The sequence below is a fragment of the Dicentrarchus labrax genome, unplaced genomic scaffold (assembly GCF_905237075.1).
Source record: "Dicentrarchus labrax unplaced genomic scaffold, dlabrax2021, whole genome shotgun sequence".
NCBI classification, from domain to species: domain Eukaryota; kingdom Metazoa; phylum Chordata; class Actinopteri; family Moronidae; genus Dicentrarchus; species Dicentrarchus labrax.
The window spans coordinates 7,297,799-7,315,083 of record NW_026136720.1 but is presented as its reverse complement, the minus strand read 5'-3'; the positions used below and the strand labels follow the sequence as shown (position 1 = coordinate 7,315,083).

At 41.7% G+C, this 17,285-nt stretch overlaps 2 protein-coding genes across 3 annotated transcripts; both read right to left on the bottom strand.

Moving 5' to 3' along the window:
• Positions 1 to 169: 169 nt before the first annotated feature.
• Positions 170 to 8,225, bottom strand: igf2b (insulin-like growth factor 2b). The gene is made up of 4 exons (XM_051382319.1): positions 8,020 to 8,225; positions 6,939 to 7,089; positions 5,245 to 5,426; positions 170 to 3,787 (listed from the first exon to the last, which is right to left on the bottom strand). The coding sequence occupies exons 1-4, from the start codon at positions 8,092 to 8,094 to the stop codon at positions 3,548 to 3,550; spliced, it is 648 nt and encodes a 215-aa protein (XP_051238279.1). The 5' UTR covers positions 8,095 to 8,225; the 3' UTR covers positions 170 to 3,547.
• A 1,599-nt stretch (positions 8,226 to 9,824) lies between these two features.
• th (tyrosine hydroxylase) lies at positions 9,825 to 16,678 on the bottom strand. Of its 2 annotated transcripts, XM_051382779.1 has the most exons (14): positions 16,466 to 16,678; positions 16,105 to 16,188; positions 15,782 to 15,985; positions 14,423 to 14,597; positions 14,232 to 14,320; positions 14,034 to 14,101; positions 13,884 to 13,934; positions 13,232 to 13,377; positions 12,975 to 13,110; positions 12,222 to 12,291; positions 12,078 to 12,134; positions 11,505 to 11,600; positions 11,256 to 11,389; positions 9,825 to 10,627 (listed from the first exon to the last, which is right to left on the bottom strand). In XM_051382779.1, the coding sequence occupies exons 1-14, from the start codon at positions 16,547 to 16,549 to the stop codon at positions 10,468 to 10,470; spliced, it is 1,554 nt and encodes a 517-aa protein (XP_051238739.1). In that variant the 5' UTR covers positions 16,550 to 16,678; the 3' UTR covers positions 9,825 to 10,467. The 2 variants fall into 2 exon arrangements, with proteins under 2 accessions (XP_051238739.1, XP_051238740.1); XM_051382780.1 differs by lacking the exon at positions 16,105 to 16,188.
• Positions 16,679 to 17,285: the final 607 nt, after the last annotated feature.

Here is a 17,285-nt window from a genome sequence, read left to right as displayed (position 1 = left end):
TCTGCAAGGCCCTAGGATCGGATGTAATAAATCATTTACAGGCTGGATAAGGTTTAATTGATATAAAAAAGATCTCAAAAATAGCCCGCAAGCGCAAAACACACTTAAAAGCTTAAACACACAGGACAGGCAAACACACTGAACAAAGCAGTACATCTTTTAGACACTGTATGTTTGATAAAATGTTTTTTTATTGATATTAAAAATGAAAGTACATGAATTGTGCATTTCGGACGTTCTAGCGTGCAGAGGTTAAATCAATAAAATACACACAGGCTGAGTGAGCTACTGACACAGAAAAAGTTGCCATTGCTCGGCAAGATATCTCTTCATATTCAGCGAAAAGAAGTGGTTGTCTTTCACGCCATTCATAAGAACACTAGAGTAGCCTGTTTGAACATTACAATAGTGAATGAATGCAGTCCTAGCAGGAAAATATAGAATAAAATAGAAAATATAATAATAATATTATTATTAACAATAATAATATAATAATAATAATTGCACTGCCTGCTTTGTTGCACAACTGAAGTAGAATATAATTAAAGACAGGACGCAGCCTTGACAATTGAGATCTCTCTGACAGAAAGAAGATATAAAGTATTGGCTTGACTCTTCACCACAGCAGGGTGAGTATCCATAAAGTCTCCATTTCATGGGTGACGCATGACATAATAGAGAAGGAAACTATAATGTGGCACAGAATTACCTTGTTTCTGACATGGGCTTCAGTGGTTTGTCACAGAGAGCTGTGTCATTGTGGCCAGGTATGGGTAACAACCTCAGCTGCCCTTCCACAACAAGATTATCACTTACACTCAGCAACTACTCCACTTCTCCCTCGGAGAGCATAGATTGTTTTTTTCCTGAGTGCTTCAGAAATGGTTCAGCGTGATAGCCCTTCATCAAATGCATAATGGATGGATGATTGGAAGATTGCTGAGGGGTGAATGGCAGCCTAACAGCCCTGCCTGAACCCGCACCCCACCATGCAAAGTTACAGGTACATACTGTCGATGCCTAAGATCACAGGGCAATGTCTTTTACAAACAGAGAAGAAAGAACGGACAGACAGGCAGATAGACAGACAGACAGACAGACAGACAGACAGACATAGATAGATAGAAAGAAAGACACAACAGTGAGGTGATACGATGATATGCTCTCTCCTTTACAGACAATGACCTTTAGGTGACCTTTGATGGTTACTAGCATCATAGCAACATCATTACCTTCAATTAAGGCATCAACACAGTGACTCGTGTAAGTCACGTGTAAGCTAAACCCTAAATCTACAACTGACCGGACATTTGTGGCCTCATGACCCAAACCAACACGCGACAACATCAGTGGCACTGGCACATAGGCAAGATGCTCCTTAGAAGACCATAGGACACCATGCACAATTACAAAGACATGATTTAATGAAGGACTGATCATTCCCCCGCCATCAATACTAAAGTGGCTTCAAAACATAGTGGGTTTGAGTACAATCAATGTTGAACAGTTATTTTTCCAATAATAGAATCACTCATCGATGCTTTCCTTTTCACAGATAACCCTGACAGGCTTCTGGAAATCCATGCAGACCAACGTATTCAGAATATGTGCCTATTTCTGTGACATAACATGCCTAAGCAATCCAGGCTATGCTGCTGTTAAAATATTAATTTAAAGTAACTATGGCAAACGAAAAAAAGGAAAAAAAGACATTATTTTTGGTACAAAGCATCTACAAAAAAGCCTTACAACTCCAATTGGAAAACAGAGATCATACAAAATAAAACCGTCAGTTGAGCATCAGTGCTACGTATATTATTTGGACCAATTTTTCAAATATATTTTATAACAAAATAAATAATGCCTTTATACAGTGCCCTTATTTGTATTTCAACAAACAAACAAAAAAGCTTGGCGGCTCATTACGCAAGATACAGCTCAGACTAAAGGAAAATAACACAACGTCCCTGGAAACTAATTATATATCTATATTTATATATATATATAGATGTATATATATATATTCAAGTATTTGTTTTCAGGCAAAAGCATGTGAATACTACTGATATACAATAAAAATAAAATGTTAGTTGACATTATTGCTGTTTTTTTCCCTTTGAATTGAAATTTTGTGCCTTTCTTTAGAACTGTAAAATAACATCATAACAATAACCATGGAAACAAAAAAAGCCTAACTTGGAAAAACAGGAATGTCACGGTACCAGAGAAACTGACGGGGTTTTCCTTTTTTTCATTGAAACATTGATATGAAAAGAAAACAGAGAAAAAGACAAAATAAAATATAATCATCATTATCCCACTTGCTCTTTGTCCATGCCATGTTACTTCCTGTCAGAGCAGTCTGCAAAGCCATGGCAAACAGGAAGTACTGTCCCAGAACTGTAGTACTGTCCAATCCAGGCGGTCCACGGTGTCCCATAAGTGTCCCCACACTGCTCCCTGTGTCTGGCAGCCTCAGAGGGACAGGAGGAACAGGGACTGGGTCTCAGGTCCCTCTTGCCGCTTACGCCGGCAAGCTAGTGATGAGCAGCCGCTAGCACTCGCTGTGAGCCTAGATGCCAGCACAGCCCATATCTTTTCTCAGTGACACTTCCCCCTTGACATTGCCACTGCCAGGAGCTCCCCCTTTATTTTCCTTTTTTTTAAAGTCACACTTTCCTTAAAACGGAAAGTTTTAATATTCATTCAAAGAAAAAAAACGTGCTTTTCAACCTCTTCTTTGAGTCAATTCCCAAAGCTAGCACCATGACATTTTTTTAAGCTACACGTTCATTGTTCATAAAAAAATAGTGCCATTTTTTTCTTTACTTTGACGTAATCCGTGGCAATGTGCAATTCTGCAGACTCTTTTCTGCTTTTTGTTTGTGATCAAAAGGTGCTGGAACAGGAATCTAATTTTACAAAATAATTCCTTACAGTGTGGAAGTCCCTTTATAGGTAGAGGTGCAAACTAATAAGAAAAAGAACTAACAGAGATTTTCTTTTTGCCTCAGGAAAAATGATGTGGAATGGATTCTTTCATGCAAGCTGCTCTTCACTTTCAGTTGTCTTCCACAAGGACAAAAAAAAACATTCCGCTGGGTGTCCTCTTGACACTTGCAAACCACAGATCTCTTTCATCTTCTTTTCTCCTTTCCCGTTTCTCTTTTGCTTAAGGATCCACCTGAATTGCATTCAGCCGAATTGTTAACTTTTTGTTCATCATTTGTGTTTGTGCCTTTTGTGTCAGTGACTGAATGAGAGAGGGAGCGAAAGAGCTCAGACAGGAAGAATGTGAAGGCATGTTTGTGTGCCGGAGAAGGGTCGGTGGGTGAGGTTGACGGGGGTGGGGTGGGGGGGCATTAGAAAAGGGCCAGGGGGTCAAGAAGTAGTGGATGAGAGCAGGGGGAGGGATTGGTGGGCTCGGACAGGGCAGGGGAGGTCAAAGAGGACTGCCACAGAAATGACGTCAGAGACAAAGCTATAATCCCCTAGTCTTTTTTTTCTCCCTCCAAACTCTTGTCTGTGCAAAGGGCTGGCAGCGGGCTCATTTGTGGTTGACATAGTTGTCCGTGGCGAGCAAGACGGGAGGCAGTTTGCTGGGCAGGCTGATCAGGGGCCTGTGGAAGATTGCCTGCTCCTGGGCTTTGATCTTCTCCGCCTGTCTCCGATACTTTTTGGCCCTCAGGATGGCGGGGACACCCCTCCGGAGCCGCTGGGCCGCCTTCCTCTGCCACACCTCGTATTTGGAATACTTCACAGTCACATGCTGCTTCCTTGGGACTTCCTATTGTGGCGTGCAGGCGAAAAATAGAGGAAAAAAGGAAAAGAGTCAGTTCATTAGAAGTGATAAGCTGCTGTGCCAGTGCTTATTACAATGGAGGAAAGCCTTGTTTATTTTGTGAAAACATTCAGTCATTGTTGGGCCAGTCAAATGGAAATCAAATGTAATTCTTATAGCAAAGAGCGTCATAACAGACTCGCCTTGCCTCCAACTTGCCCTTGTTTTGGTTTCCTTGACTGAGAGAAGCTGTCAACAAATACTCAGTTCAGCCTCTTTAACATACTGTCAAAGGGAAGGGCGGTCACTCGCCTCATATACATATGAGGGTCACGTCGTCGTTCACCTAACGACCCGCTGAACTGACTAACCTCCACAGAACGAATGAAACGACGCATAAAGACATTGTCATTTCAAAACCTCCATGCTTACACAGCAAACTATTCCAAACAGCGTTAGCGAGATTGAGACAAAGTGAGAGTGGTAACAGCGAGGCTAGAATTTAAGTGTGAGTAGCCAGTGCTCCATCTGAATGGCTTGTTTTGGTCCTGCCACTTGAGGAGTGCTTACCCCCCTTCATTCACTCCAGGCCTGCTCAATAGTCTAAGAACAGAACAGCTGGCCCAGCCAGAGCAGGCTGTACCCATCAACTCTCCCTGCCCAGACAAACTAGGGACATGTCCCAACTAATTCCCTTGCAGCCTTTCTTATTTTGTATTTCAGACAAAAGGTACATTATTTTCCTCCACACATTTGCACTATGTATTCAATTATTTTGTTTACATCACTTGCAAATCTCATGCCACTGACACTGATTCTCCAACAAGTCAAACCAGAAACATTATTAACATGTTTCCAGCCTTGTCTAAAGGAAGGTTGAAGGGATTTTAAGAGGTCTGGAAAGCAGCCACAGCTCAGTCTTGTGACCACAGTGAAAAGACCTGAAACGCTTTGACGGTTCCCTGTATGTTTGTGACATATTTCAGAGAAGCTCTGCTGGCCAGGTCAGGTGTTTTTGACCACACGGATCAAAATGCATGCCAGTTTCGGAGAGCTTGCTGTTCCGTGACTAATAATCACACACTCAGAACACGCTGTTTTGTTACGGACCAGCAGTCTCCACCATCTCACAGACTTTCTCTCTCTCTCTCTCTCTCTCTCTCTCTCTCTCTCTCTCTCTCTCACACACGCACGTACACAGTCTCAGTCTGTGAGTATATTATGTGCTGTGACTGTCTTGATATGTTCCACGACAGTCAGCACTTTGCATGGAAGGTAACTGCTTACCAATGACCATTTCACAAGATAAACCTGTCTTTGCGTGGGTTTCAGACTGTATTCAGTGTCAGGGACATAGGGGTAAGGCTCATAGGTGAATGGAGGCACAGGAGATGGGAAGACAGATAGAGCATTAGCACTGTTTCCCATACTGGTGTGTTGTTGTTGTCGCTGGTGAGACGTACCTGTTTTAGTGCGGGCATCACGGGTATGACCTGTAGAGAGGTGGCCGACACGTCCCTTTCGGATTTGGCGGGTTTGGCACAGTACTGCTCCAGCAAGTTGAGGTCACAGCTACGGAAACAACACTCCTCTACGATCCCACGGTTCTGGGTCCGTCTGTTGTTTCCCCTGCCAGTTGGCCTACCTGAGGAAAAACACAACAAGCGATGAAGAAAGGCCGTGAGGAGGTTGAGGCTAAGGTCTGAGAACACAACACTGGCATCAGTAATTAATCTAGGTTGTTTTTGCAGGATTACTTCAGCAATCATAGCAGTCCACTGAGCAAAGAGGATTTTGTTTGTAGAGGATAATCTGATTAGGGTTATCTGGAAGTCTTTTAATGAGTGAATACACAAGTAAACACCCTGTGCTGCAGACACCAAAAGAGAGTGATGGAGACAGACATCTAAGCTCTCAGACAGACCTTTGAGTGAGCAAATACATAAAATGGAAACTCTTCTGTGACCTTGTCCTTTGTCATGTCAGCAGAGATAAAGAGGATGGAGACGGAGAGGAGGGGCAGAGAGGTAGAGAAAACAGGAGAAAGGGGATCAGTGCGGAGATAGAGAGGGTGTGTGAGGGTCAAAACAGAGGGAAAGAAGGCAAAACACAAAAGGAAGAGAGTTAAGACATTAAGGGAGAAAGGTATAGAAGAACAAGGTGAAGGAGTGGAGGTTTCCCATGTTGCACGGGTGGGAACACTACCTGCGACCAATACAGGCCTTGTTTGAAGTCCTGCCTCAACAGAGAAATCTCTTGAGAGTGGAGGCATGATTTGATTGCAGGAAGACAAAACATGTGAGAGAAAGAGAGCGTGATCCAGGAGGGAGGAGAAGGTGAGGTCTGATTGGAAAGAAGCTTCTGTGGCAAGCAGCACACAAAGAAACTGTCAAAAGTGTAAAGCAGTGGGTGGGACATAGCTAATATAGGTTTCTGCTGCAGAGACTTGATATCTGAGACTGTGCAAACAGAAGCTTATCCATTTGAGAATTAACCACCACAATGCAGTCCCATAATGCTTTACAGCTATTCATCATCGCTACAATGGAGGCAATGATCAGAATTGGTGGTAATGATCCTTCCTCTTAACCTGACATCAAAAACACCCCACTCCCTCCCCTCTCCCTCCCCACCCCTCTCCCTCCGACTCATCAGTGTGGCCGCCTGGCCTGGGAACACTGGTGCTGAGGTGACTGGTATGCCTCTTGGGGTGCTATTACTTTACTGGTAAACAAGCGGCCCATTGTGTGGCGCTGAGTCGTGTGTGCCTTCACAGCTCGCCGGCCCTTTCATATGCAATGAGAGGTAACTTATGGGCTGTAGGCAGAATGCGCACACTCAGCAGAGCAGCCTGCACCAGGTCTTGAGACACACAGCTGGCTATAATCCCCCCCTCCTTTCTCTCTCTATCTCTCTCTCTCTCTCTCTCTCTGTGTGTCTCTCAGTCAGCCAGTGTGTGTGTGTGTGTGTGTGTGTGTGTGTGTGTGCGTGCGCGAGTAAGAAAAATACCAAACACGCATACCGCACAGCCACAGACAGAGCGATAGTCTCAGCTATCCAAACAGATGTGTGCGAATGAATAACACAGAGACTCAACAGAGAGGACATAAAACGCGAAACGGCCCATTGTGAAAACTTATAATGGTTCGAAACCTACTGAAATAGAAGCCTCTGTCTTCACAGACAAACTGCAGCGCATCCACCAGCTCTCCCCCACACAGCGTCTCTGCAGAGGCTATTTCCACAACGTAGAGCGCCAGGGCCAGTGCAAACAGCAGCGCACGACTGGACGAAGACATCCTCTTGACCTGCAGACAAAAACACACACAGACATATTTCCCGAATCAAGCATCTTGTCAACAAATGCAAACACACATTTCATTAGTTATGACATCAAAAAAATAAAAAATAAAAAAAAATCCCAGATGACAGCCAGATGTTGCCTTTCAGAGTGATATAAGAGGTCTCTTTACGCATTCCCGTTCGCTTGTACAAGATGTACGACTACCAGCGTTTAAGTGCTGTTTCTGTGTATTGATGTATTGACCTACTAACTCAGAAAAAGCCTTACGCCTTCCCCCCCCAACCACCAGCACCTCCACCCCCTCCCCTTGTTATCAGCCGCTGTCACTGTTTCGCACCTGAGAGAAGTGCTTATTCTGGAGGAAAAAACGGGAGAGACAGTATCTCTTTGCCTTCACGCTCTTACACAACTCTCCAGAAGTTGCAAGACCGGCTGCTCGATAGTTAACTATCTGAAAAGCCAGACTCAGCATATATTTTCCCCTTGCTCACCCTGTGATGAGCTCACTGACCCTCAGACCTACCTACCGCCCCCTATCTGCCGACAGAAAGACCAGCTGTTTGCTCCGAGTCCAGAGAACGGCGCACCATCCAGACGAGAGAAGAATAAGAAATACCCTTCAACTCTTGTTCTCCTATCCTATCAGGTAACCTGTTGCACGAATGCTTCAACGCTTCAGCCGCTCTCCGTGTCATGTGTGCATCTTGAACTTTCTCTGTTGCATGCAAATTAAAAGATGTCCCGGTTTGCTCATATTGCACAGAAAACAAAAAAAAACAAAAAACAAAAATGATGCGATTAATGCATCTGCTCAGCCCGAAGCGGTTTTCTCACTTACAAAGCCAAGAAAACATCATTATAACCCCGCCAGAGGTCTTTCAATACCCGCACAGCACAACCGGAGAGCATACAACTATTTGTTCCCTCTGGTTACCTTCATTCTGCTGCTCTCCGTTCTCCGGCAGGTGTGGCAAAGTGTGTGGTGTCCGTGTCTTTGCTGGGTCTCCATGTCAGATGGCAGTAGTCAAAAAGCTGGGGGTTATTTGGTTAGGAGGGATTGCAGGTGAGTTAGTTTCCCAGTTGGTGCGGCTATACAGATGATGTGTGAGAGGCTGTCCCAACGACCAGGCGACAGGCTAAAACTTCTCAGGGACAAGTATTATATACCAGAACACGCCCCTTACACCCACACCCCACCCCCTGGCTCCTCCTCCTCCTTCACGGCTGGTTAAAAAAAAAAAAAAAAAAAAATGGTCCAGAGATGGACATGGACTATGGAAAAGTGCTTAAAGGGAGAAAAAGCAAAAAGAGAAAGAGAGGGAGAGAGTGAGAGGCACAAAATATGGAACAATTCCATAGGCATTTTCCACGTTTACGCACTGTAACCTACAATCACAATGTTTACACACGGGACGCAGACTGAACAAGAATAGAGGTAATTCCTCAGACTCCAGGAAAAATGTCAATGTCTCCGCCTTGCTGTAATTAAGATTAACATTCAGAGTGAGAGCAGTGTGGCCAAGGACTTCGGGTTTTCCTCTGACTCAGGTGTTGATCTAGGGGTCAAATGTGTCTGACAGCGGAGTGAAGATTGGCAACTAAGGTTCTCCTACCTGAAGAGAGCAGAAACGGGGTTTGAAACAGAGGAGGAGGAGGAGGAGGAAGAGGAGGATGCAGCATCAGAGACTGACTGCTGCAGAAATATAGTGCCCAAGCCTTTGGTCAATGTAAATGCTGCATCATATAATGAGGAGGCGGGAGGGGGGGTAATGGAGAAAAAGATGTCATTTGGTTTAAACATCAGTATTAATAACAAGAAGCTGATCAATGTGCATCACTCACACAGTGTGGATCATACTGGACCCACTGTCCTGCACAAAACCGTCATCCAGATGTTGTCGGTCAACAAACGGTGCTCACAAAGTGTGATTTTACAGATGAGTAAGGTTTTTCTTTCTTTATAAAACTATGTGAGGGTGCCCTTATATAAGTGTGGCTTCTGCATAAGGTGAGGATGAAGACGTGTCTTCAGACTCAGACTGACACCTAGTGGTCAGGGTAGTGAACCTCCGTTTGTTTGTCTCGCATGCTTTCTGCAGGTTGGAGGGCCAAGGACTTGATTCACAACCTCTTACCTGACCACCAGGAGCTCTGTCTGGACAAACCCTCTGAGGTGTGTCCTTTCAAAATGAAATTAACATTGTTTCAGTGATATTAATGGCCAGTTTCTTCCTCAATTGCCCCAAATAACAAATATAAAGTGGATTCATGTGGTGAAGGTGAGCTTGTACCATTAATTCCAGTGTCTGTAACCTACTATTAATTTAAGTGGTAGTCATGCAACATTATTTTTTCAACGCTAATGAATACTATATTTGATTCAAATACCTGCATTTCTGTAAGCTGTTTTTCATCTACTTCTCCAGAAGTTTATTTAGTCATTCAAATGTTTATTAGCTTGTTTTCAACATCAAATAACGTTGCAAAATAGCCCATTGTGGTTAAAGGCAGGAGGAGAGCATTAGGATGATTAATTCCTTTAATAGGCTCAATAAGAGTCTGCTGTGATGTTAAGATCAGGCAGGTTTGCCCTGCTGGACTGCGCCCTCTTGTGGCAGACACATGTAAACGAAAAATCCTCACTATCTGGTCAGACATGAGATGAACAGAATATCATTAAAAACATATATATAGTAACAGAACATAAACTTTTATAAATGATTTAAACATGACAGAACATTTTTAACTTGCTATTCTTTATTATTTGACAGATTCTTGATCAACAGTACATTACATGGAAAGTATGTTTTATTATTTCTTTTATTATGCGTCAACATTGCAAGACAAAACTGCATAAAACCAAAAATCAGCAAGGTTAGAAGTAATGCTCAAATACTGAATTCACATATCTGGAAAATAAAGCCTTTAACACAGTAGAGATCTTTTTTTTCTTAAATAAAATACATTTGATTTAAATATACATTTTAATATTTGTTATACCATTAAGTTTCTTTGATTTTAAAATAGTTACACCATACCCATTTAGTTTTCTTTTAATACATTCATTATCACAGTTCCCTTTGATTTTGGTTCAGATTTTGACATATTTCTTAAACAACAAATTTTTTGATTCCCCCATCATTTCACAAATGGGTCCATACCCAGAGAGGCGGTAAACATCTTTGGAAACTGCGTGTTGAGGTTTAAATTGGTTGCAACCTTGTCGGCCAACCAGCCAGCATCAAACAAGCAACAACTCATCGGAAACAGCATCATACTGGAGGTACAGCACAGAAAGATGAACACATTGGTCTTGTCACATGTCGCAGAGCGCAGCGGAGGGGAAGCAAACAACAGCAGGGTGGTCACAGACTGGGCATCATCATGACAAAACACTGAGGGCATCTGTCAGCATCTTAAGCTCATCCTTCACACTTTCCAGGCCTCCTTGGATCTTCAGCGGGTTGTCCAGCACCTCCACACTGCTGGTGTACGGATCAAACCTCACTGAGAAGGGACGTTTGATACCGGTCACGTAGGTTCTTGTCAAAGAAAAAAGGTCAGAAAAGAAAAAAGTAAGACCTAAAGAACTCAAAGGTGAGGCTGTCTTTGAGCCCTTCATGAATGTGAGTGTGTCTAAGAAACATAAAACCAAATATTTCACTTCGCCAGAGGAAACTTCTCTTTGATTGACTAGAAAAAGTTCCCCTGGATGTAGTTTGGCCTGTTAATAGAGACTAGAATATCCTACTTATATCTCCACCACATAAGGAATAGAGATATTCATCAAGAGATTTCCCTCTTACTACGCTTTTACAAACGTTCCCATGCTGATATTTTCTTATTCAGTGTGGCAGAGATGTCATGTGATGTACTCTACTAGAGACCAAATACTGTCAAAACACTCACTAAAGCTACTTGTTTTGCAGGGCAACATTTGATCTGTTTGCCAAATAAAACTTTTTTTTTTTGCCTTGGTAAGAAAGACAACATTAGTAACAGCTGTCTTCTGGCTGCTATGGCTGACCTACAAAAGTTTACGGTCTGAGGGGTTGGCTGGCTGTTCTCTGACCTTGTCCTCGTATAAACCCTCTCACTTTTAGTTTTTTTCTTCTCTCTGTATGCTCTTGTATATTTACATGTGTTTGTGGAAAACGTGTGGGGCAGTACCTAAATTTCTCCTTGGCATCTGAAAAACTCTCAGAAATGAAGTAGACAGGCTGGTATGTCTGATCTTGATACGGCTGCACCGCTGCGGCCTCTGGATCAAACTCTCTTGTCTCTGGTTCGTCGGACAGTGAGTGCTGGATTGAAGTTAAAAGAAATATAGATGGGGAATTAGCTGACAGCTCAGTTGGCTGTGATTATTGCATTTTTATTCAGGGAAAGATTAAAACATTAAGCATGCTGGAAACGCACCACAAGCTCTCCATAAGAGGAAAGCAGTCCAGCACCGTAAGCCTTCACCTCCCCGTTCTGTTTGCATAAGCCATACTCGACGGTGAACCAGTATAACTGAAAACATAAAGAGAGTGGCTGAGAGAAAGAAGGATACTGGGTTCATTATTTATGTCACATTTTAGATAAGGGACTGTACAAAGATGACGAGGAAGGGAGGTGGGGTTCATTTAATCTTCTTGAACTAAACTAAATGGTTAAATCGGTTCGGGTTGCGTGTCTCAATCGGTTTCAATCAGGCATTTATTTTACACTTTATTTTAATATCTAATAGCTGGCAGAGCCATAATTTCAGTTTTGAGAAACAATAGTTGGACAGTCAGTAAAAAAACACCCCATTTGTTCTGTTTTTCATAATTTTGGCAATTGCTATTTCCATTTTAAATGTGCATATAAAAATAAATCCAGAATATCAAAATAAATTGATTAAAAATGAACATATTACACTTGAAATGGAGGTTGGGTTGACATATTAGTGGAACTGTTCAGTAGGGTGTCCCCTCTCAACACCTCAGTACTGTTGCTGTTACTCACTGTGGACAGTTTCTCAATATCTTGATCCGAAGCTCCAAGTGATGCCAGACCAAGGTTCTGCAGCAAGTAATCAATACATTGTCATCACAACATAATACCGCGTGTAAAATAATAATGTGTAAGTCTAAGTCTCCCCATATTCACCTGTGAAAACTGGGCAAAAGTACGGTCGGCCAGCATGGGGACGTGGCCCAGCAGTTCATGGACGCAGTCACTGAAGAAAAAGAGAAAGAAACATTCAGCTGGATCCAAATTGAGAAACCATGCACAGATAAATTTAACTAAATACAGACTTCACAAACTGCCAATTCAATCTGGTTGCATTACAAAACAATGGTTACAGAGTGAAAAACAATTCTGTGTGACACAAGAGAAGTTTATTTCTGCTCGTAAAACTAACTTATATTTGTCCCAAAGATCCATACTTTTCCTTTTCCCCTCAGGAAGTGAGCTCATTTAAACTGTAATATAACTACTTCTATGTAGGCTAGTTTTTTGAGTGAACGTTTATATATAGCAATACATCGTTTTTTGTTTGTTTTTTGTAAATCAAGTATTTCTCACTTAAACTACATTTTATTTTATTTGCTTCATATTTTTCCCTTTTTTCATATGTTCAGGGTAGGTATTTATTTTATGCTGTCACTTTGTTGGTGTGTAAGCTTTGGCAACACGTTTTTGATCAAAACGACATTCCAATATAGTTTCACTGAGCTGAATTAAGAAAAGAGAAAAGGCTATTTTAAGGAACAACATCTGAGGGTGAAGGATGGGAGGCTTAAGGAGGTGCACTCAACATTATTGCTGAGACACTGACACGCAGATCTCGATGGCAATGACTAAAATGTGTTGTAGGATTTGATGTGAGGAGCAAAGAGGAGTCACAGTCATACTCACGGCTCTGGGGAGTGCATAGGGGAAGAGGCGTGTCGGATGTACTGGGTGCACTGGAACACTCGATATGCCAAACTGGCCAGGAAATCTCTGGCTGAGAGCAGACCTGCCACTGGACGCAGTATGAACCCTGTACGCTCTGTGTGTGTGTGTGTGTGTGTGTGTGTTCAGGAGGTGGGAGAAAAGGAGACAGAGAGTTGATGGACAGTGTATTCACTAAACATTTGCTTCACTTTGGGTGTTTCTTATTCCATCTTTACCTTTGAGGAAGCGTGACACGTCCTCCAACTGGGGAATGTTGTCTGGACTGTACCCACAATGCCTTTCCAGGAGACGGAAGGCCTCGAGGTATTCACTGCAGGCATGGGTGACGTACAAGTCCCTCAGAGTTGAGTAGACTTCCCTCCTAATTATGGATAAAATTGCATAGTAATTCAGATTCCATCTGTCCTTCTCAATCAAAAACAAGACGTAAAACCTTGATTGAGGTGTTGCAACAATTAACAAGCATAAAATACACTCTTAATAAAAAAAAGTTTAAATTTGGGACAATTGATCTTGCACTGCATTGTATTTTTTATTCTCCTGTTTTATCGGTATTCAGCTTATGTTTTCCTGTCAACCCCTGCACAGAAAAGCGCAAGCTGCCCTATCTTTGACAGTGCCCTTCGTCTGTAACTAATTTACCAAAATAAAACGCAAATCATATTCAACTGTCTGAGACAGGAGATGAAATTGAGGCAGTGGGTGGTGAATGGACACAACAATGTTCTGATATGGAAACAGCAGGAAGGTCTGCACGTTTGAAAAAACAAGTGATAATTTGTATTCAGTGTAAATTAAGATTTTATGCTTGGTGGTCTTCAGCCTTCATACACACATCACACATTAACTGCATGTTACATCCCTTACCATGTACCAATCTCCTCCTCTGTGTATTCCACTCTGGGAATCGGATCCCCGCTGAGGATAAACATATATATAGATGTATCAGGAATAATCAAGTATTAGGTTTTTTTTATGGACGTCTGTGCTGTAATCAGGCAAAAGATTGTAGCTCACTGTCTGTATCTGAAGGCGATGTCTCCAATCATTTTCCTCCTCTGTCTGTAAGCAGGGTCTGTGAAGCCCTGTTCAAATCAAATATATCAAACACTGATCACATTTTCTGTGTCATGACATATTGGTCCAACAACATAACCAACCCAGTAAACAGAATTGTTTCTCATCATACATGCTGCTGGCAACGTTGTTACTTACAGGATGGTCTTGATCCAAGTCTGGATCAAATTTTGTGACCAGATGATGACATCTGTCCAAATCTACTATTCTTTTTGGGAACCAGTGGACTAGCATGGAGAGAAAGGAAACAAATAGCAAAATTCAGCAATGAATAAAATATTGAATACGTTTTAAAAATTTTTTTGAGAGAAGCAGGAAAAGGATGTTACATTTGACTTCTTTGGTGGTTTTAACATCCTCTGCAATCCTCTTGATGGAGCTGATAAGAGTACTGACGTCTGAGAGGTGCACCTCACAGCGAACAAAGTACTCCAGACCTTCCAGGTTCTCCTTGAGCTTCCGACATGGTCGCGTCTCCAAATGGTGAATCTTAGCTTCAAATGTCTAAAATACAGTTAACACAGTGAAATACAGCTCCTGCAGTGGTACTGATTTACATTTCAAGGATTACAAAGGTGGGCTGCAATTGTGCACCACAGTATTTGATACAAAGGCGTGTATTCTGGCCTATATTTGGCACAATTTGTATAATAGTAAGCTGAACACTTCACCAAAACAAAGAGACAGTTTTAATACACACAACAGTCGTACTGAAATATCTTATTGAGCAGAGCGGAAGATTATATTTTTTAATTTGGCTATGCGTCCTCATATAGTCACTGCTCCCTAAAAGAGGTTTTATCACATTTTGCCGTATCCAGTCAAAACAGACCACATTGCCATCCATGTTAGATTTAATTGAGCTCTAGAAGTCATAATCTCTCATAGATGATCTGCTGTTGGTAAACTACAAAGCTTCTGATTGGTTGATAAATCATTACTAAATCTCTAGGGTTGTCAGGTTGTGAAAAATCCCTTTACCTCAAAGAAAAAGGATGATCTGGACCGAAATTCATTTAACTTATTAACATTTACAACTGCAGACATGATGGCGGATTAGCAGGGGCAGATCTAGAGGGGTGGCATAAAAATGCCTGCCCACCCCGGCTGCCACCCTAGTTTGGTGTCAAATGCTGTCAAATTTAAAACATTAATTTACATTAAGTTAAATGGAAATGTAATGATAATGAAATGGTAATAATTTAATAATCTGTTATGGCCACATTTTGGAAAAAGACATGTTTGGAAAAATGTCTGAAGATTTGGAAACAATTTAGTGATTTCTCATTATAGATATTTCTAGTCAATTCTTTATTAATGTGCTGCAATAATGTAATATTTCTGAGATAAAATATCTTCAATTGGGGGCTGTTCCAAGCAAAAATTAATATATATGATTGTTTGATTAAGTCTGCATTATCTCTGCCACCCCTTAAAGTCTCCATGCCCCCTGCTTATCAGAGAGTGAGAAACCCAAACGCATATTAATATATTCATATACATTTATAACTGCATTGTTTCCAAAACAAAAATGGATATTTCACAACTTAGCAACACGACAATTACAACTGATCTATAATGCATCAGTAGATGATATATCAACCAATAAATAAGCCATTTCTTGCCCAATTTTGCTCTCAAATGCACAGACATAAATTATTACGACCAAACAAAAACTGTTGGGATACCTCGAAAACTTTGAGTGTCCGCGACAGGGCAGGTGTCTTGGAGCTTCTTAAAGTGAAGAAGATGTTCAGGAGCGCTTTCCCGTCGTCCTCCTCAAACACTATCTGTTCACTGGCCTCTGCAGCCTCTGCCGCTGCGGCGGCGGCTTCCCTCTCCTTGCGCGCGTCCTCGATCAAGCTTTGACGCCTGCCGATGAATCTTGGAGACTGTTCCAAAAGAGAAAATCAAAGTTTGGCGTATTGCAGCTATTTAAAAAAAAAACTAAGCCACTGTCAGAGCACATATACACAATAACAGGGTGGGGTAACTGCAGGTATGTTCTTACCTTTGGGATTTCTCTTTTGGTATTTGATGGGAGCGCTCTACATCTCCAAATGCGCATTAGGACAGCGGTGCAGTCAAGGTAAACCTACGATATAGCTAAGACTGAGTAGCTGCCACAGCGCAATTTTTTGTTGATATTAGTTTTTTTTTGCTGAATTCTTCTTTTCTATATGACTATAATCTAGTGCGCGTCAGCCATCGCCGCTGCGTAATGGTGCGTATGCGTAATGGCTCTCTCCATGCAATACAACCGTTATTAGCGGTAATATGAATATAATGTAGACATAAGACTATGAGCACAATTTCTGATCGTCGATTACAACTGAATAAAAAACATAAAAAATTGTCTGATGTAAACTTACCGTGATGGAGTCAGACCTCTCCAGCTCGGATGCTGCTCTGCGGATGCTCTTTGTGGAGGACGTGGAGCTGCTTGAAAGGGGCATATTTAGGCGTGGAAGTCTTCTGTATTGTCTGCGTGCCAAAGTGTGACTGAAGTGACAGTGCAGTTGTGGCGCTCTCTAGACCTCTCCGGCTGTGCTGTGCGCCCAGAGCTTTTCTTTTTTTCCCCAGACAGGGTCCCTCTTTTTATGGGATCATTTGTTTGCAGTTTCTGACGTCAAACAAGCTAATCCCACTATAGTCAATCAATGCGCAGACACATCCAAACTTGGTGCCATGTATATACAGTAGCTATATCTGACCTTTTGTAAAGCCGACACACACACACACACACACACAGAGCTGAAAAAGTGAGCATTTTCCTAATGTTTGGCATATTTTCAGTGGTTATTAGTTATTAAGTTATTAGTTATGATTTGTATTTTTTATTTATAATAGAATATTAAGGGAACCTGCACAAGTTCTTGGTATTGTTTAGTATCTAAAATCGTATATATGTATATTTAATTATATATATAGTTTATATATATTTTAATTTTTTTCATGTTTATATGATTAACAATTAACAACATATTTGAGGTGAAGTTGTGTGGCTACAACTACCAGATGGATACACTTTATAATCAACGCTTTGGCAATAATCAAAGCTTTGACCTCAGGGCTTTACATAAAGGTTGGACCAGAAAAAAGTCAACTGTGGAAAATTAAGTCACTTTATCAGCTCAATCGAATCTCCACAGCTCTTCACAAATTAGATTTTATTGTGGAAGACACACACAC

What these genes read in the sequence shown, in the direction of transcription:
- igf2b (XM_051382319.1), bottom strand. Translation starts at nt 8,094, where the DNA reads ATGGAGACCCAGCAAAGACACGGACACCACACACTTTGCCACACCTGC. An exon ending in AGACAGAGGCTTCTATTTCA is followed by an intron (nt 5,427 to 6,938) that starts GTAGGTTTCGAA and finishes GTTTTTCCTCAG; the next exon opens with GTAGGCCAACTGGCAGGGGA. An exon ending in TGATGCCCGCACTAAAACAG is followed by an intron (nt 3,788 to 5,244) that starts GTACGTCTCACC and finishes ACGCCACAATAG; the next exon opens with GAAGTCCCAAGGAAGCAGCA.
- th (XM_051382779.1), bottom strand. Translation starts at nt 16,549, where the DNA reads ATGCCCCTTTCAAGCAGCTCCACGTCCTCCACAAAGAGCATCCGCAGA. An exon ending in CTTTTGCCCAGTTTTCACAG is followed by an intron (nt 12,135 to 12,221) that starts GTGAATATGGGG and finishes TACTTGCTGCAG; the next exon opens with AACCTTGGTCTGGCATCACT. An exon ending in ATATTGAGAAACTGTCCACA is followed by an intron (nt 11,601 to 12,077) that starts GTGAGTAACAGC and finishes TTATGTTTTCAG; the next exon opens with TTATACTGGTTCACCGTCGA.